This window comes from Sphaerodactylus townsendi, linkage group LG01 (genome assembly GCF_021028975.2).
Source record: "Sphaerodactylus townsendi isolate TG3544 linkage group LG01, MPM_Stown_v2.3, whole genome shotgun sequence".
Taxonomy (NCBI): Eukaryota; Metazoa; Chordata; class Lepidosauria; order Squamata; family Sphaerodactylidae; genus Sphaerodactylus; species Sphaerodactylus townsendi.
In genome coordinates, this window is record NC_059425.1 from 6835870 (window position 1) to 6856056 (window position 20187).

A 20187-nucleotide genomic window follows, 5' to 3' on the forward strand; every position below is an offset into this window, starting at 1 on the left:
TGTTGTTGGGAACTAGTGGGAAGGGAGTAGTTTGTTTTTGCTATGTTGTAAATGTTGGAGTTTATTGTTTCAGGGTTTCTTTTTGTGGTTGTAATGGGTGAGAGTTCTCCTGGAAACCTTCATCATGTTGAATCCTGTTCATCAAGCCCTTGGAGTCTTCAGGAGCCAACCCACTTGCAAAGAAGAATTGGACTTGGCAGCATCAGTAGACTGTAAATATAAGGACTTGAAAATGCAACCTGAACAGGACCTTGAAGTGTGACGTTAAACGTTGATGTTTGATGTTATACGTTAAGAAAGTAAACCATTTTGTTTTTTAAAATTTGTTGTTGCAAACTCATTCCAAGTTCTGCCCCACAGAACCCACAGATAGAGGTTACACGCGCCCGGTGCAAGACGCCCCCCATCTCCTGGGGACTACACCACTGCCTTGGACAGCTGCAAAACCCATAATGATTTTGATGGACTGAGGGTCAGATTCAATATAACAGACTCATGGGCCTCCACCTCCTCTCTCCCCACACTGATTTTCTGCTTTGAGTTGCACACTGTATAAAATTGGGGCAGGGCGGGGGAATTCTTAAAAGAATTTAGGGACACCACACACAGAACACGTCATTCTGCCCTCGGACCCAGCGGGTATAATTTAGGCATAAATTGCTCCATTGGATGGGGCTGATCTTCGAAGCAAACTATGGAAGCAAAAGCATTCCCCTGGGGTTTCTACGGGTAATTCCTTTTGTTGTTATAGTTACATGGCAAATACGATGTTGTTGTTTACAGGTTATCGCTATGTGTTCAAGAGTCTTTCCTTACGGGCTTGTTCCTGTGCTGCAGACGGAGCGTTTTTTCCCAACATTCGGAGAGCAGTTCTCATGCAATCAGACATGCTGGGGGGAAGAATTAGGACTAATAAAAGGAAACACTTCTTCACGCAACGTGTGATTGGTGTTTGGAATATGCTGCCACAGGAGGTGGTGATGGCCACTCACCTGGATAGCTTTAAAAGGGGCTTGGACAGATTGATGGAGGAGAAGTCGATCTCTGGCTACCAATCTTGATCCTCTTTGATCTGAGATTGCAAATGCCTTAACAGACCAGGTGCTCAGGAGCAACAGCCACAGAAGGCCATTGCTTTCACCTCCTGCACGTGAGCTCCCAATGGCACCTGGTGGGCCACTGCGAATAGCAGAGAGCTGGACTAGATGGACTCTGGTCTGATCTAGCTGGCTTGTTCTTATGTTCTTATGTTCTTATGTTCTTATGTTCTTATATTTTGTGCAATCGGGAGTGTGAGCAACGACTCCTCTCCCTCAAACGTTTCCAATGTTAAAAATGGACACATTCAAGCACGTGCCAGCGCTAGCCGTTTCAACCCCTTTCCCAAAGGAGAGAGTTTTTCAAGGCTCCTTTTCAAAGAGGATCTTGGACTAACGTTAGCCGAATTTTGGCTTTGTGTGCACAGAGGCACGGGAAACATCTTAAAGAGATCGCACGGGCAACTGAGGACATTTTCAAAACGTTTCAACCAAAGAATCGTTTTAAAAAGGGGATTCATTCAAAACTTTCTGAGGCTGCAAATGAAGCATTCGGGGTCCAAAGCAACGTGGAATTCCATGGAGGAAACGTTCTATTTCCTTGTATTGTCGAAGGCTTTCACGGTGTCGGATTGGGAAGTGTGTGGTTTAGAGCCTGGTTGTATGGTTGTTCAGCATTCTCTCCTGACGTTTCGCCTGCATCTGTGGCTGGCATCTTCAGAGGATCTGAAGATGCCAGCCACAGATGCAGGCAAAATGTCAGGAGAGAATGCTAGAACACGGACATACAGCCCGGAAACCACACAGCACCCCAAGGAAATGAATGTTTGAGGCCTAAAAGAATTGAGACTGTCTGGAGCCCGACTGGCTGGAATTTCGAATAGATTCCACATGGGTCTCTGGAATCCTTTAGGATCCTCAGTGTGACCCCAGATACCCCTTTCCCTTTTCCAGTTCCTATATTCAATCCGGGTTTATGTCGGTCAGGAGAGACAGAACTCTTGTTTTTCAAACTGGCTTGATGCAGAGGGTCAAGTCCATAGGGGTTAGAGAATAGTTTAGAAATATTCAGGGGAAATCTGGATGTCTCCTGACACGTTAGGAGATGGCACATCCTACTAGTTCTATCTGAAAAGAATGCATTTAAGTTTCCCGGAAACCACGCAGCACCCCAGTTCTATTTCCTGCCTTGAAACATTTTTAAAGGTTTGTGCAGAAAGGGACCCTGTTAAGTTTCCGATAGCTTGCAAGATTGGGCTACCCTGGGACACCCAGGTAGGGTTGCCAGATCTTCCCTGGCCAATGGCAGGGTTGCCAGAACCAGGTTGGGAAACTCCTGAAGATTTTGTGGCAGAGCCGGGGAGAAGAGGGACCTCAGTGGGGTACTAAAAGGCCATAGAGTCCACCCTCCAAAGCATCCATTTTCTCCTGGGTAATGGATCTCTGCAATCAGGACATGAGCTGTAACTCCAGGGGATCCCCTGGGGCCACCTGGAGGTTGGCATCCATAAGGTGAGGACACTATCAGCTATTCAGTGGTTCCCAGCCTGGGGTACACGTATTCCCAGGGTTACACACCAGAGTATTTGGAGGTACAAAACACAAATTACATGATAAGTTTGCTAATATAGCGGTACAATTTTAGGGGGATGGGTTGCCAAGGGGTATGCAAGTGAAAAGGGGTTGGGAACAGAGGCTTATCTGGTGAGCTGGATTTGCTTCCCTGCTCCTCCACATGAAGCCTGCCGGGTGGCCTTGGGCCAGTCCCAGTTCTCTCGGAACTCTCTCAGCCCCACCTGCCTCCCAAGGTGTCTGCTGGGGGGGAGAGGAAGGGAAAGGAGTTGGCAAGCCGACTTGAGTCTCCTCACTGGACAGAAAGGCATCCATCCAAACTCCTCTCCTCTCCTCCTCTGCAGAGGTGGGATCCAGCAGGTTCTCACCAGTTCCCGAGAGAAACGGTTACTAATTGTGTGTGTATGCCGAGAGGGGGTTACTAATTGGGTCCGCTTTTCCGTTAGAAATTCCATTCGGTCCAAAAATCATCAAGTCCTGTTGTTTCCTATGTGGCTGGTTAGCGAAGGTAGAAAACGGGATAATTCTCCCTGTTGGGCTGTTTTAAAAACATGTTTTAGAAATATGGCAAAGTTCCTTGTTTAAGGAAAGTATCCTTCTTTTGCTTTCTAGAAACAAAATTATTTGAAAGTATTAAGTATTTGATAGGCAGTCAATTAGAGGAGAAGTAGTTGTTTCTGTTGGCAGTAGACGATAGGACTTGCTATAACGAGTTTAAATTATGGACAGAAAGATATCAGGTGGAAATTAGGAACTTTTTTTACAGTAAGAGTTTTTTACAGTAACAGAGAAATTACTAATGCCCCGCCCCCAGAATGCCCGGCCACGCCCCCATCATGCCCCGCCCAGCCCCATTGGCGCTACGCCACTGTTTGAATCCCACCACCATGGGAACCTGTTACTAAAATGTTTGGATCCCACCACTGGTTGGAAACCACTGAGTTAAGTGGATGCATAGAAAACCAGAAAGCAAAACCAAATAACATCTCAAGCCTATTTTTGTGGAGATTATTTGAAAGTGCCATTTTTCAGACCGTTCCAGATTAGCACGCTTTGCTACATTTCAGCTTTCTGTCTGCCCTGCAACTAATGAGCAATTTAAATCTGCAGAGGGTAAAACGGCTTTCTGCAAGTCATGAAATACTGGCAAAGTCTTCAAAAAGCAAGATGGACTCGGATCTCCCCCGTCTCAATCCCTCGTCATTTTGTGAAATTATTTCCATCTGCTGTGCAAAGATATTAACGTGGGACAGTTTAGCACAGCTGATTGCGAACATTACGAGCGTTTTAAACACCAAAAGCACGGTACAAATGGTATTATTAGGGTTCTTAGTTTTGGTTTTGTGCTAAAGACAAAGGAAAGCCATTTTTTCAGCTCTCGAAAGCATCCTTCACACTGAAATATCCAAAGAGGACCCAATTCCAGCTCCCTTATGTCATGACTATTATGAAACTGATAGGCCTTGAGTTAGTCACATGATCCCATTGTTCTCGACGGGGAATGAGTAATGTGATCTAGATCACGGCGAAAGAATTCAGATGGTTTCCGATGCATGCAGAGTGTTCGATGCATGATCCCATTAGGCAGGATATACCTCCTAAAATTACTGTGGATGACTTTTTTAGAGGAGGCAGCAGCCAGACACACAAACACCCCCTTGTGCTGAAACACAGAACGTTTACGTTAAGTTTCAGCTAGCATTTGGATGGGTTTAAAGCTCCTATGAGCCCATTCGGGAGTCAATTTTGGCTGGAAAGTTACGTACGCAAGTGCTGGAAATTCACAACCCATTTAAAGGTGACTCTGACAAGGGGATTTTCAAGGCAAGTGAAAAGTACAGGTGGTTTGTCGTTGCTCCCCTCTGCAGAGTCTTCTGGGGGGGTTGTTTATTTGATTTTTATACCCCCTTCCCCTTTCAGCAGAGGCGTAGCTCCAAGGGGACAGGGGGTGCGCAAAGCACTGGGCGCATGCCTCTGCGGGGGTGTGGCAAGGGCATTCTGGGAGCGGGGCGGAGGCAGGGGCGGGGCGGGGGCAGAGAGTGTACCAGTGCACCAGACGTTTCCCCCCCTCGCTCCATCCCTGCCTTTCAGGCTCAGACCAGCTCAGAACCATGAAGAGAACAGCATCTAATGCAATCACTAGCTATAAAACTATAGAACGATCATTCAGTTTAAAATCTTCTCAGCATAACTAAGATGGCAAAATATTTTATGGATTTCAACACCTGGATAAAAGCCTTCCTCTTTACTCAGGCATTCAATGTGTGGCTCCCCCCCCCCCGCCCAGGGTTCCCCATATCAATGCCAGCTTTCTTTTCTTTTACTGTAATATTCTTTAGTATTCTTTAACTGTCTTAATAATATTATTTAACTTTCTTTTCTTTTACTGGTGCCATGAAATAAACTAAGTAGGAACCTGGCCCTGGGGGGGCGGGACTTGGGCTAGAAGCAGGGCGGGGGGGAATTGTAAAAAAGTGCAACTTCCCAACTTCCCTTGCACTCCAGTTAGCTATGCCACTGGACTGTCTCTCCCATTACATCACCAACGGGAGCAATACTTTTCTGTTGGTCCTTGGCCCAAAGGAAGTCTGGCTGGCCTTGGCCAGAGTCAGGGCTTTTTCGGCTTTGGCCCCAGGAGCGGCAGTGGCATAGGAGGTTAAGAGCTCGTGTATCTAATCTGGAGGAACCGGGTTTGTTTCTCTGCCGCCTGAGCTGTGGAGGCTTATCTGGGGAATTCAGATTAGCCTGTACACTCCCACACACGCCAGCTGGGTGACCTTGGGCTAGTCACAGCTTCTCGGAGCTCTCTCAGCCCCACCCACCTCACAGGGTGTTTGTTGTGAGGGGGGAAGGGCAAGGAGATTGTCAGCCCCTTTGAGTCTCCTGCAGGAGAGAAAGGGGGGATATAAATCCAAACTCTTCTTCTTCTTCTTCTACTGAGTCAGGCTCCTGGTCCATTAAGTCGTCTCCCACTGACAGCAGCTCTCTGGAGTCTGAAGCAGAGATCTTCCGCATAATCACTACCAGATTCTTTAACTGGAGATGCTGCAGCTGGGAATCAAACCTAGGACCTTCTGCTGATGGTCTGCTATCGAGCCACCATCCCTCCCCTTGAAGTTATGTTTGGGTTAACGTTTAGGCCTACACCATTTATGCATGCAGTGTTTCCCTCGTGGCTGCATGCTTCGCGGTGGGCTTTCCCCATGGCTTTCTGTTTCAACTGGCTTCTCCAGCTGCCGAGTGAACACAGTTGGGCTGGTCTGCCCTTTCGCCCATCCTCCACTTCCTTGTTCTATCAGCATAGGGAAGAACTGCTGTTTCCTGGTCAGGGAAAGCTGGGAGAAGCGAGGAAAGCAAAGCACGTGCTGATTCACTTCGCTTTCCCTGCAAAGGAGGGGGGAAAGTCACATTTTGCCAAATTTCAAAAACTGGGGGGTTTCTCTGATCTGTGGCGCAGTGGCTTGGGAAGAGGGGAAAACATACGCATAACCAAGAATCGGATCTGAAAGGATTGTATGCTCTCTGTGGGGCAGCCCACAAGTGCATAAATGGCCCTCAATCTAACTGCCCCAAATCCACAACATTTGGAACAGATGTGGATTTGGGGGCGAGGTGTGTAGTACCAACACCATCTGAGAACCAAAACTCTCAACCAGCATAAACTTTCAAGGCCCATCCGTCACACTGCAGGCCCATCCTTCCTGTGCCAAAGATGCAACACGGCAACACCAACTCAGAGCAAACGTTTTTATTTGCGACAATGGAACAATGTGGTTTTTATTTCTGCACCATCTGCAGCGCTCTTCCTTGTGTCTCCTCCCCCCCCCCCCGCGGACCCCTGGACATAGTGTCCTGCTCATACCCATCTGCCCAACCTGCAAACACACATACACAAACACACCTGCACCTTGCTCATTTCTTTTTCCCCACTTTCTCCCTCTTGAGGTCTTTGGCCAGCTCCCCGACCAGCCTCCAAAACTCGTTGAATTTCAGCTCCTGGTCATTGTTGACATCCAAGGTCCTCATCTTCTCGTCAAGATCCACAACATCCTGTGGGAAGAGGAAAGGAAAAGTTGGAGGGAAGATCTTTGACAAAACAGATGCTTCCTTTCACAGAAGGATTCTGCCTTGGATCCCAGTTGCTGGTGAAAAGACAGGGCTTTGTGCCTTTGGGGTAGCTTGTAAAGTAGAGGCGTACCGGGGGAAAGGTGCCCGGGGCAACACCTACTCCGGCGCCCCGTGTGCCCACACCACACTTACCCATGTCGCTGGGACCCAGCATACCTGCCAGAGGGACGTGTGAAAGCTCCCAGCTTGATCACATGGGGGCACGATTTTGCGCCCCCCCCCTGTGATCTACTGGGTGGCTCTCGGCGTTAATTGACCCCCCCATGTCCCTCTGGTAGAGACACCCCTGTTATAGAGCAATATTCTAAAAACACAGTGGAGCTGGATTGCAGGTCGGATTCTTGTTTCTCCCTCTTCAGAACTCACTGCAATCTCAGATCAGAGTATCCCCATGCTTTCTGAAAGTTCTTGACTTTTTCGCTCCCTTTGCAGGGAAAGCGAAGGGAATCGGCATGCATTTTCTCTGTCTCTGGGTTTTCTCTCTCCTCCTAACCTTCCCTTGCCTACACAAGAGCAATTTCTCCCACTGTTCCAGCAAAGTACACAGCCGCAGGGTAAGCAGTGTGTGTATAAATGGCCTTTAACTAAACACAGTTGGGCCGCAGGGCTTAAAATGATTCATGCCCCTAACTGGACCTTCTCTGGAAGTCATCAGATATTCCCAATTTTCATGTAATTTAATAACTCGGGCAGAAGTTGATGATGTCATCTCCCCCTCAAGCTTCATTCACTTTTCCAAAAGCATTTATGTTCCTATCAAAACCAGGTGAGACTCTCTCTCTTGGGCCCCCTCCGCACATGCAGAACAATCCACTTTCAAACCACTTTCGCAATTGTTTGCAAGAGGATTTTGCTATTCCGCACAGCTTCAAAGAAGAAGAAGAAGAGTTTGGATTTATATCCCCCCTTTCTCTCCTGCAGGAGACTCAAAGGGGCTTACAATCTCCTTGCCCTTCCCCCCTCACAACAAACACCCTGTGAGGTGGGTGGGGCTGAGAGAGCTCCAAGAAGCTGTGACTAGCCCAAGGTCACCCAGCTGGCGTGTGTGGGAGTGTACAGGCTAATCTGAATTCCCCAGATAAGCCTCCACAGCTCAGGCGGCAGAGCTGGGAATCAAACCTGGTTCCTCCAGATTAGATACACGAGCTCTTAACCTCCTTCGCCACTGCTGCTCCTGCATTGAAAGTGGATTGGAAGTGCATCATTCTGCATGTGCGGAAGGGGCCTTGCTGTCACCCAGCTCTTCTGTACCAGTTGTCACTGTGACAATTAATATTGCTGGTAGGCTTGCCAACATCCAGGTGGTGGCTGGAGATCTTCCACTATTACAACTGATTTCCTGGCAACAGAGATCCGTTCCCCTGGAGAAAACGGTCGCTTTGGAAGGTGGGCTTTATGGCATTATATTGAAATCCTTCCCCTCCCCAAACCCCGTCCTCCTTAGGCTCCACCCCAAAAAAATCTCCAACCCAGAACTGGCAACTCTAATTACTGACTAAAAATGGCTGGACTCATGACGGAAGAACCCATAAGAACATAAAAACATAAGAACTAGCCTGCTGGATCAGACCAGAGTCCATCTAGCCCAGCACTCTGCTACTCGCAGTGGCCCACCAGGTGCCTTTGGGAGCTCACATGCAGGAGGTGAAAGCAATGGCCTGCTGCTGCTGCTGCTCCCGAGCACCTGGTCTGTTAAGGCATTTGCAATCTCAGATCAAGAGGATCAAGATTGGTAGCCATAGATCGACTTCTCCTCCATAAATCTGTCCAAGCCCCTTTTAAAGCTATCCAGGTTAGTGGCCATCACCACCTCCTGTGGCAGCATATTCCAAACACCATATGGTGGGAGTAGCCAGAAAAACTGCATATGGTGGGGGTAGCCAGAAAGAGACAGATACTGACAGATAGTTGAGGATGTTTACCTATACAGTGGTACCTCGAAAATCGCCGATAATCTGTCTGGAGATTATCGGCGATTTCCGAAAACGGCGTATTTTGAGGGACGTCGTTTTGTGTAATTGATCGCAGCGCGAACGCCAGTTTATGCGTAAGACACGTTAACGCCGCTTTATGCGACATTAACGCAACGCCGCTATGCGGTACTAATTGGCGGCCGCCAAAAATCGAGGCGGCCAATGATTTTCGAGTGCGGAAATCGGCGCCTGGCAAGCATCAATTACTGAAATCGACGATGATCGAAGGCGTCGATTTTCGAGGTACCACCGTATTGTGTGCATCCCAAATGAGGTTGCTAGGTTCCCGCCTGGCCACCAGTGAGAGATGGGGTGGTAGGCGCTGCAGTTGGATCCAGGTTGGGAAACCGTGAATTTGAGGTCCCTCAGCGCCCTAAGCTAGAGGGCTGGCGTCCCACTAAATGGGCAAGGGGCGGTAGAAATATTTTTAAACCATCTGTCCGTGTTCAAAGGCATCCCTTTAAACAGAGCTTCTGCCTGAAACGTTGAAAGGCTACAATCTGAGTTATGCGTAACCTTACTTCCCGACACTATGTGGTTGACTTCACCTGCCACGGCAGACATTTTGTGGTTCTGTCTTTCATGGAAGCCATTTTATTTTGAGGGACGTCGGTTGCAAGTATTAACGCTAACAACCGCGCTTATGCAAACGTTAACGCCAGCTTGCATACGACGCTAACGCCGCTTATGCGATACCATTGGCGGCCGGCCAAAAAATCGAGTATGCACCACCGATTTCGAGTGCAGAAATCGGCGCCTGGCAAGCGTCAATTACTGAAATCGACGATGATCAAAGGCGTTGATTTTCGAGGTACCACCGTATTGTGTGCATCCCAAATGAGGTTGCTAGGTTCCCGCCTGGCCACCAGTGAGAGATGGGGTGGTAGGTGTGCCTGATCCAGGTTGGGAAACTGCAATTCTGAGGGGTCCCCAGGCCCCAGCTAGAGGCTGGCGTCCCCAATGCAAGGAAATATTTTTAAACCATCTGTCTGTGTTCAAAGGCATCCCTTTAAACAGAGCTTCTGCCTGAAACGTTGAAAGGCTACAATCTGAGTTATGCGTAACCTTACTTCCCGACACTATGTGGTTGACTTCACCTGCCACGGCAGACATTTTGTGGTTCTGTCTTTCATGGAAGCCATTTAGTGGTTGTTTCTACCTCCTGTGGCAGAGATTTTATGGTTAGTTTTGCCTCCCATGGCAGACATTTTGTGGTTGACTTTACCTCACACGGGAGACATTTTATAGCTAAGCTTTGCCTCCCACGGCAGACATTTTGTGGTTGACTTTACCTCACCCGGGAGACATTTTATGGCTAAGCTTTGCCTCCCATGGCAGACATTTTGTGGTTGACTTTACCTCACACGGGGACACATTTTATGGCTAAGCTTTGCCTCCCATGGCAGACATTTTGTGGCTGACTTTACTCCTCACACGGGAGACATTTTCTATGGCTAAGCTTTTGCCTCCCATGGCAGACATTTCCTAGGTTGACTTTTACTCCTCACACGGGACACATTTTTATGGCTAAGCTTTGCCTCTTACACCGCAGGTATTTTGTGGTTGACTTTACCTCATTAACGCACGAGACATTTTATGGCTAAGCTTTTGCCTCCCATGGCAGACATATTTCGTGGTTGGACTTTTACCTCAATAACGTGGTAAGACACATTTTTATGGCTGCTTTGCCTCCCATGGCAGACATTTTGTGGCTTGACTTACCTCACATCGGGGACACATTTTATGGTGCTAAGCTTTTGCCTCCCACGCAGACATTTTGTGGTTGACTTTACCCTCACACTCTAGAGACATTTTATATGGCTAAGCTTTGCCTCCCATGGTAGACATTACTTGTGGTTGGGACTTTACCTTCAGCATCGGAGACATTTCATGGCTAAGCTTTGCCTCCCATGGCAGACATTTTGTGGTTGACTTTACCTCACACGGGAGACATTTTATGGCTAAGCTTTGCCTCCCATGGCAGACATTTTGTGGTTGACTTTACCTCACACGGGAGACATTTTATGGCTAAGCTTTGCCTCCCATGGCAGACATTTTGTGGTTGACTTTACCTCACACGGGAGACATTTTATGGCTAAGCTTTGCCTCCCATGGCAGACATTTTGTGGTTGACTTTACCTCACACGGGGACACATTTTATGGCTAAGCTTTGCCTCCCATGGCAGACATTTTGTGGTTGACTTTACCTCACACGGGAGACATTTTATGGCTAAGCTTTGCCTCCCATGGCAGACATTTTGTGGTTGACTTTACCTCACACAGGGACACATTTTATGGCTAAGCTTTGCCTCCCACGGCAGACATTTTGTGGCTGAGCTCACCATCCTGTGTTATAGTTCAAAGAGTTCCTGCAGGCTTAAAAAAGATTGGGGAACCCAGTTTTAGCCCGTTTTCTCCCTCCCCTTTATACTGCATTTGTTAACTGGGAGCATTATACAGTCTGTACTGAGGCTTCTTTAATTGTGCGATCTACTTTATGGTTCCATTGTTCTCTCGTTGTGAAATCCAGTTTGTGTAATGTATTACACTATTTCCAATTCATTGTGGCTTTTTCAATTTGCATGATCCGGTTTTATGGCCTTGTTCATCGTACGCGTTATAATGTCTTTATTGCCTTGTCTTTTATAACTCGGGAATCCACTAGGAGTCTCATCAAAAAAAAGGCAGACGAGAAACGGAGCAAAGGAAGAAAGGAATATTAGAGGCGTCGAAAATTGCGAATTTTGGTGTGGCGGGAAAGGCCGTTCGTCTCGTTCTTTCTGAAAATCAACAACGCCCCAAAAAATCGATTGACGTTTGGTCCTGAGAAATAAAAGCAAGACTTTCTTCACAAAAATCCTACAGCCTGGCCCTTTTAACTGGGGATGCCAGGAATCGAACCAGCGACCTTGTGTCTGCAAAGCAAACGCTCTTCCCCTGAGCCATAGCCCCTCCCCTGAAGAGAAAAAGAGATAAGTCTATATTTAGCCCGTGAGGTTTCAGATTGCTATCATAATGTTTACATGACTGAGAGTTCCCCCCCCCCCCCGGTAAAACAAAAATTCTTTCCACTTCAGAAAACTAGTCCATCGGGGTTTAAAAGGTTCCAACCTAACCTCCTCTTGAATACAGGAGGCCACCTTACAGCGTCTCAGACCTTTGCTCTATCGAGGTGAGTCTTGTCTTGAAGATCTCAGGTCAAGGTCTTTCTTGCTAGAGGTCATCACCTACTGCCTGATCCTGTATCTTGAGAATCTTGGGCCTTCCAGATTACTAGTGAGATTACTACTGAGCCACGGCCCCTCCTCATCTTGATGGGCTAACTTTCTAGCTGCAGGGCTTTGTTGTCACAGCGTGCAACTTAAAGACAGGAGCCCCCCATCTGCAGTTTGGAACAGCCAAGACAAAAGTTGCTATTTGTTAGGCCTAATTTGTCTGGGATATTGACAGGCAAGAACAACGAAATAGTGGGACACTGCACAAGCCCAGGGTCAAATGCTGCCCCCCGTATTAGCCCACTGACCTTTGAGGCAGTAACAGTGCACATGGAACATCCCATTTGCGTGAGAAACCAGGCAAATGAAACATCCCAAGGAAGTCTCTTGCCCAAACCAAATGAAAGAAGAGACGGCAAACTCAGATGGTGGAATGTTCTTCCGTGTTTCAAAGACTGCCCCACAGGCAGAAAGCTAGGACATCAGTGAGACAGCTTTAAGCCCAGTGCACGCCCAGTGACGCTAATTTTCTATTTGCAGAGCACTTTTTTGCACAAAGAAGAAGAGGAGGGGGAGGAGTTTGGATTTAAATCCCCCCTTTCTCTCCTGCAGGAGACTCAAAGGGGCTTACAATCTCCTTGCCCTTCCCCCCTCACCACAAACACCCTGTGAGGTAGGTGGGGCTGAGAGAGCTCCGAGAAGCTGTGACTAGCCCAAGGTCACCCAGCTGGCATGTGTGGGAGTGGACAGGCTAATCTGAATTCCCCAGATAAGCCTCCACAGCTCAGGCGGCAGAGCTGGGAATCCAACCCGGTTCCTCCAGATTAGATAGACGAGCTCTTAACCTCCTACGCCACTGCTCCTACGCCAAAAGATGGTCTCCTCCAAGTACCACCGGATTTGATCCATTCTGGTCTCATTCCATCGCATGTGTAAAAGAGGACATTTAGACTAGATTATCAAGAGAACACACAAATAGTAAAAATAGAATTTTTTAAGCGACGTGGTTGTGATCACAGGATTGTGTGTGTATGCTGTCAACTCACCGCTGACTTAAGGCAAACCTGTAGCTTTTCAAAGCAAAAAACCTGGCCCTGGGAATGACCCTAACCCACCTCTGGCAGCGTCAGTATCCATTTATGGAGACGCAGCTCTAGGGCTGGAGGCTACTTCCGGATCAGGTGCTGTGGGGCTCCACGCCGCCCGGTGCAAGAAGTCCTAGACTCTCGGGTGCATCGTGGCCGGCTTCAGTACCTGATTGCGTGGACCCATTTCCCGGCAGGGGACAATGAATGGGTCGATTCCGAACATGTTCGGGCCCCTCGCTTAGTGAAGGCGTTTCACCGGGCTTACCCCGATCGCCCGAAAGGGGGGGAGGTCTTAAGGGGGGCGGAATGTCAGGACCATGCCTGTCAGTGCTTTGATGTCTTGCTGTGTGTGAATTGCAAATGTTTCCCTGTTTCCCTCTTCCCTTCCTGGCACTCTCCTGACGTCAGCCCACCTTCAAAAGAGGTGTGAAAGGTTCCCAGGTCCTTTGAAGCTCTGTAGTGTAATTGTAGTAGAAACTGTCGTAGACATTTGGTGTGGGGCGAAACGGGGGGGGGGGGGTAAAGCAGTGGTGGGATCCAAAAATTTTAGTAACAGGTTCCCATGGTGGTGGGATTCAAACTGTGGTGTAGCACCAATGGGGCTGGGCGGGGTACGTTGGGGTGTAGCTGGACATTCTGGGGCAGGGTATTCCGGGGTGGGGCTAAGGCAAGGACGCAGCCGCTGCACCAGTCCTTGGGCGGGAAACGAATGCACGCAGGCGCAGGCTACCACACACGCCGGTGCACCTCCTGCTAGACTGCTTCAAGTTCTGCGCACTACTGCTGAGAGGAGGGGCGTAACTAAGGCAAAAATCACGTGGCAAAATCACCAATTAGTGACCCCCTCTCGGCACACACAAATAATGAGTAACCTACTCTCGGGAAACTGTGAGAACCTGCTGGATCCCACCTCTGGTTTAAAGGACATAGGTCCTGGATCTGAGCTTTCTAGTTCAGATCCTGCTTTACATTGTTACTCTTCGTATTCCCTGGAATAAACTGCTTTCGGACTTTCCTACGGTCTCTGTGATTTCCATGTTTGAGAGTCTGACACCGCCCACCTCCCTGTTCGCCCTCCCTCCTGGCATGAGTGCCACTTATGCGGGTGGGGCGGGCAAGACAACGGCGCAAGGCCACATCCTCCCCACAGCCCATTCCACCCTACCCCCATCTGGATTGGATTGTTAGGCTCATTCCGCACATGCAGAATAATTCACTTTCAAACTGCTTTCAGTGCTCTTTGAAGCTGTGCGGAATTTGCAAGCAGTTGTGAAAGTGGTTTGAAAACGCATTATTTTGCGTGTGCGGAAGGGGCCTTAGTCTACTTTAAAAAAAAATAAAAATAAAGAACGTCCCTGGCTGCCACGCCCCCACTGCTGGTCCCACTGCCCCTGCCCACCTTCATGAGGTTCGGGAGCTGGGTGGTGGCCAACTCCTTGAACTCGTTGATCGTGAGCGTGTTCTTCTTGCCCTCGCGGCCGGCACACGTAAAGAAGGCGCAGACGATTTTGTCAATGGCCGCCTCCAGCTCGGTCAGTTCGCCGCTGGCCATGACGCTCAGGAGTTCAGTCGAGGGACGGGCAGGGGAGAAACGTCAGGGACTGTCTGCAGGAGATAGGCGAAACGGTTTGCGCTGCAAAGAGGCAAGAAAGGGAGGGTGAGATGGAAACTCGTGAGAGAGGCAGGGAAGAAGGAAGAAAGGGATCAAATTACACCGTTCCTATACCATCTGCACTGGCTGCCGATTGAGTTCCGGATTATGTTTAAAGTGTTGGTTTTGACCTTCAAAGCAGTTCGTGGTCTCGGACCTGCATACCTGAGGGACCGCCTCTCCCCATATTGCCCCGGTAGGCCCCTCCGCTCCTCAGAGGAGGACCTACTCGTGATCCCTGGCCCAAAAATGATCAGGCTGGCCTCAACGAGGGGTAGGGCCTTTTCAGCCCTGGCCCTTACCTGGTGGAACAGGCTCCCTAGGGAGATCAGGGCCCTGCGGGACTTACAGAGTTTCCGCAGGGCCTGCAAGACAGACCTGTTCCGCCAGGCATTTGGCCAGCCTGGTTAAAAAAAAATACATCTACCATGTCATCTGGCCTCCCGTGGGCACAAGGGGGGGAGGGGAGTAGTCAGACGCCATCCACATTTTAAAATGGGTTCTGTTTTTATATAATTGATATTTAAATTATGTTTTAATGTTTGTTTTAACCTGTTGTGAACCGCCCTGAGCCCTCAGGGGGAGGGTGGTATATAAAACTAATAATAATATAAATAAACAAACAAACAAATAAATAAATACATAAATAAATAAATAAAGAGCAAAGGGAGGGAGGAAGACTGGCGGCAGCTGGTGGTGCAAGGAGGGCGGCACCACTTGTTGCAAAGAGTTTCCCGTGCATGAGTCTGGCCACGAGCACCTCGGAAATTCTGAACCACTGGCCACTGGCACCGTGGAAAGACTGTCCAACACTCAGGCTGTGAAGTCCTGTGTTCAAATCACACTTGAGCAGTGGTGGGATCCAAAAATGTTAGTAACAGGTTCCCACGGTGGTGGGATTCAAACTGTGGCGTAGCGCCAATGGGGTTGGGCGGGGCATTCCGAGGGCGGGGCATTCCTGGGCGGGGCTGTGGCAAGGACGCAGCCGCTGTGCCGGTCCTTGGGCGGGAAACAAATGCACGCAGGCACAGGCTGCCACGCACGCCGGTGCACTTCCTGCTAGGCTGCTTCAAGTTCTGCGCGCTGCTGCTGAGAGGAGGGGCATAACTAAGGCAAAAATCCCGTGGCAAAAATCACCAATTAGTAACCCCCTCTCGGCACACACAAACAATTAGTAACCTACTCTCGGGAACCTGTGAGAACCTGCCGGATCCCACCTCCGCACTTGAGTCGGAAAGCTCATAACTTTGGTTCGGGCACTCTGTTTCAATCCAACTTACCTCACCGAATGGCTAAGGGAAGAGGCTGCGTGAATACATCCATACATGATGCTGCTTTATGCTGAATCGGGCTACCAGTCCACCAAGGTCAGTATTGCCTACTCTGACTGGCAACAGCTTTCCAGGGTCCTGACCGGCAACAGCTTTCCATCACCTAGTGCCTGGTCCTTTTAACTGGAGATGCCGGGGATTGAATCTGGGAGCAGCAGTGGCGCAGGAGGTTAAGAGCTCGTGTATCTAATCTGGAGGAACCGGGTTTGATTCCCCGCTCTGCCGCCTGAGCTGTGGAGGTTTATCTGGGGAATTCAGATTAGCCTGTGCACTCCCACACACGCCAGCTGGGTGACCTTGGGCTAGTCACAGCTTCTCGGAGCTCTCTCAGCCCCACCCACCTCCCAGGGTGTTTGTTGTGAGGGGGGAAGGAGATTGTAAGCCCCTTTGAGTCTCCTGCAGGAGAGAAAGGGGGAATATAAATCCAAACTCTTCTTCTTTTCTGCACGCCAAGCCGGAGCTTTTCTACTGAGCCACAGCCCCTGAGCAGAACATGATGCTGAAATAGGCTAAATCAGACCCTTAGTCCACCGTGATATGTATTGTCTACTCAGACTGGCAGGGGCTTTCCAGGGTCTCAAGCAGAGATGCTTCAATGTCACCTACTGCCTGAACCTTCTTTAAGTGGAGGAGCCGGGGATTGATCCTGCGACCTTCTGCATACCGAGCAGATGCTGTACCACCAAGGCCCCTTCCGCACAAACAGAATAATGCACTTTCAATCCACTCTCACAATTGTTTGCAAGTGGATTTTGCTATTCTGCACACTAAAATCCAGCTGCAAAGTGCATTGAAAGTGCATTATTCTGCAAGTGTGGAAGGAGGTTGAGCTACAGCGATCCTTCGGGAAAGGTGGAATAAAAGTCTTGGGTAGTCTTGGGTAGGCTGAGCTTGGTATCTCCCTGAAGGAAGGAGTGTTGCCCCCGCCCCGCCACCCCAATGCTCCGGGAATAAATGAAAGGGGCTCAGGGCTCTCTGCCCCCCACCAGGGTTTCTCAGAGACAAGAGACAAATCAACTAGCAATCATAGCAATTATTAGAAGGATAATCAACGCCTAGGTAGATGAAGCACAGAGGCACAAACTTCAATCAATACGTTAACTGCAAATTTACACAGGTATAGGCTTGCCCAGGAATAGGCTGCCTGTGCATCTAGATCCCATACATACCTCCTTGGAAGTAAGTCCAATGAGTTCAGATGGGCTTACTCCAAGGTAAGCGTGCACAGGCTTGTGTTGGCTATCAGTGGGGTTCAGCTACAAACCCACAGCCCATTTAGGAGCTCCACTAGATCGGACCCGCCAGATGTGTTGGAGAAGCTCTCTAGCAAAGCACGAAAGCAGCAGCTCACTCTTCGTGCCCCGCCTCCCCGCAGCTTTCAATCACAGGTAGACTGCCGCTGGACATGGAGGCTTTATTTCCCATGGACAGTCACCAGGAATACGTTTCTCCGTTAAGAGGTCTGATCCTTTGGGTGGCGGTTGTGTTTTTTTTTAAGCCAGCGGCTGTCAACCCCATCTCGTCACCGTTTCGATTCCGGTCTTGCTAGGATATGTCTAGACAGGCCAGTGTCTATTTAAAAGTGACTTCGCTGTCTTAAGGACAACCACTTGACAGATTTGCAAGCGATCTGGCTTTTCCTTTGGCATCACAAGAGGGCATTTCTATGGAAGTTTTCGGGGAACTTATATGCATCGGGAACGGTCTGTGCTAACTGCCAGATGATTCACTGCCTGCAAGATCTCTTTATCTGCCTTAGAGCTTCTAGGCACACACACACACACACAACACAACACAGCACAACCCCCTCCCCCCAATCACATCCTGTTGCAAGACCTGGCCTGCCCCTTTGCACCAGAGAATCTCCACTTACCCCACCGCTGTTCCCTTTGCAAGAAAAATGCAACCGGGGGAAAGGTGTGACCGTTTTTATACGCCTGGGGGGAGGGAGCTTGCATCTGGAGGGAAAGGAGGGGGGGCCTGGGCAAGATCAGAGCTCCGTTAGCATCAGAGCTCCCCGAACGGTGTTTGGTTTCATTTTGCAAGCAGGCAGACACCGCCCAGAGGCCATTATCCGTTCCCCCCAGTGCACATGACGCACGCTGACCGCTGCTTCTCTGGCTGTTGACAACAGAAAAGTTCCACATACAGCCCGGGTGCTCACAAACAAACTTTTCTTTGCAGAGGAATCCGAGCAAAGCCTCTAAAAAAAGAAGAAGCCTTCTCTGAGCAAGCTGGGGGAAAAAATCACACAAGGGTTGGGTTTGTGCTTTTTCCACCCGAGGTGGATGGGTTGGGGCCGGTCCGGGGGAAGCCGGCCAGGAAAATGGATTTCATCGGGCAGCGGGCGCAGCCCTGGTTTCTATCAAAACAGAACGGGCCTCTCATTGGGAATATATGTTTTGCTAGGCCGGATCAACAGGATATGGCCGGGCAAACACCGTGCCGCGAGACAACGTGGCATTTAGAAAAGGCCCTGTTTTCTGAGCGTCGGGGGCAACCTCAGGCAAACTGCTGAGTTAAAATGGTCTTAGAACCCATTTTTTTAAGCTCAGAAGGGCAGAGCAGTAGCAAGGGGAAACTGCGGCCGGGGCACATGGGTGCCCTGCGCCCCTGCCACACCCCCACTACGCCACGCCCTGGAATGCCCCCGGAATGCCCCTGCCACGTCCCCGCACCAACGCACACCCAGTTCAAGACCCCAGCCTCCTGGGCACTACACCACCACATAAAGGTCACCCATGGGCAGTGGTGGGATCCAAAAATTTTAGTAACAGGTACCCATGGTGGTGGGATTCAAACAGTGGCGTAGCGCCAATGGGGCTGGGTGGGGCACGACAGGGGCGTGGCCGGGCATTCCGGGGGCAGGGCATTAATAATTTCTCTGTTACTGTAAAAAAACTCTTCCTGTAAAAAAAAGTTCCTCATTTCCAGCTGGTATCTTTCTGGCCATAATTTAAACTCATGATAGCGAGTCCTATCGTCTACTGTCAACAAAAACAACTACTTCTCCTCTAATTGACTGCCTGTCAAATACTTAATACTTTCAAATACTTAATTTTGTTTCTGGAAATCAAAAGAAGGATACTTTCCTTAAACAAGGAACTTGACCATATTGCTAAAACATGTTTTTAAATCAGCCCAACAGGGAGAATGATCCCGCTTTCTACCTTCGCTAACCAGCCACATAGGAAACAACAGGACTGTATGATTTTTGGACCTGATGGAATTTCTAACGGAAAAGCGGACCCAATTAGTAACCCCCTCTCGGCACACACAAAGAATTAGTAACCCACTCTCGGGAACTGGTGAGAACCTGCTGGATCCCACCTCTGGTTAGAGGTAAGTTTGCCCAACTCCAGATGGTGCCTGGAGTTCTCTGGGAAATTCAACTGAGTCCAGGGATCAGTTCCCCTAGAAAAAATATCTCCTTTGGAAGGTGGACTCGATGGTATTATACCCCACTGTAGCTCCTCCCCTCCCCAACCCCGCCTTCCCCAGGCTCCGCCCCCAAATTGCCAGGAATTTCCCCACTTGGAGTTGGCAGCCTTCATTAAAGGAATCCACTTCAATCCTGCCTGGGAAGGACAAAGACTCACAGCTGTGACACCGGACAGCCTCCTCCGACAGCGGGAAACCCGTGCTGTCACTTTCATTTATATCCTGCCCTTTCCCCAAGAAGCTCAGGATAGGACAGATGTTTCTTCGCATCTGTTTATCCTTACAACAACTCTGTGAAGCAGTGTATTGTCGAAGGCTTTCATGGCCGGATTCAACTGGTTCCGGTGGGTTTTCCGGGCTGTGTGGCCGTGGTCCGGTGGATCTTGTTCCTAACGTTTCGCCTGTATCTGTGGCTGGCACCTTCAGAGGTGTATCACAGAGAAACAGACTTTTCTCTGTGATACGCCTCTGAAGATGCCAGCCACAGAGGCAGGCGAAACGTTAGGAACAAAATCCACCGGACCATGGCCACACAGCCCGGAAAACCCACCAGAACCAGTCTGTGAAGCAGGTTAGGCTGTGAGAGAGTGTCTGGCCCCGTTTGTAAGGTTGCTAGCTGCAGGGTTGGAAACCTCTGGAGATTTGCAGCTTGGATAGGGCAAGGTTTGGGGAGCAGTCTCAGTGGGGTTTACTGTAGTAGGCCCTCTCCCCACTCACCTTTGCCCGAGGGTTGCTGCTGGCAATTCCCGGC

The 20187-nt window shown here is 49.4% G+C and overlaps 1 protein-coding gene across 1 annotated transcript; it reads right to left on the bottom strand.

The window, feature by feature from the left end:
- Positions 1 to 6342: 6342 nt before the first annotated feature.
- On the bottom strand, positions 6343 to 18027 carry S100A13 (S100 calcium binding protein A13). Its single transcript, XM_048510089.1, has 3 exons — positions 17869 to 18027; positions 14413 to 14646; positions 6343 to 6659 (listed from the first exon to the last, which is right to left on the bottom strand). Exons 2-3 carry the CDS (start codon positions 14563 to 14565, stop codon positions 6522 to 6524), a joined length of 291 nt encoding a protein of 96 aa, XP_048366046.1. The 5' UTR covers positions 14566 to 14646; positions 17869 to 18027; the 3' UTR covers positions 6343 to 6521.
- Positions 18028 to 20187: the final 2160 nt, after the last annotated feature.

Bases quoted from the DNA above. Each gene is read 5' to 3' on its own strand.
- S100A13 (XM_048510089.1), bottom strand. From the start codon at position 14,565: ATGGCCAGCGGCGAACTGACCGAGCTGGAGGCGGCCATTGACAAAATC. The intron at 6,660-14,412 runs GTGGGCAGGGGC...CTCTTCCCACAG, and splicing joins AGCTCCCGAACCTCATGAAG to GATGTTGTGGATCTTGACGA.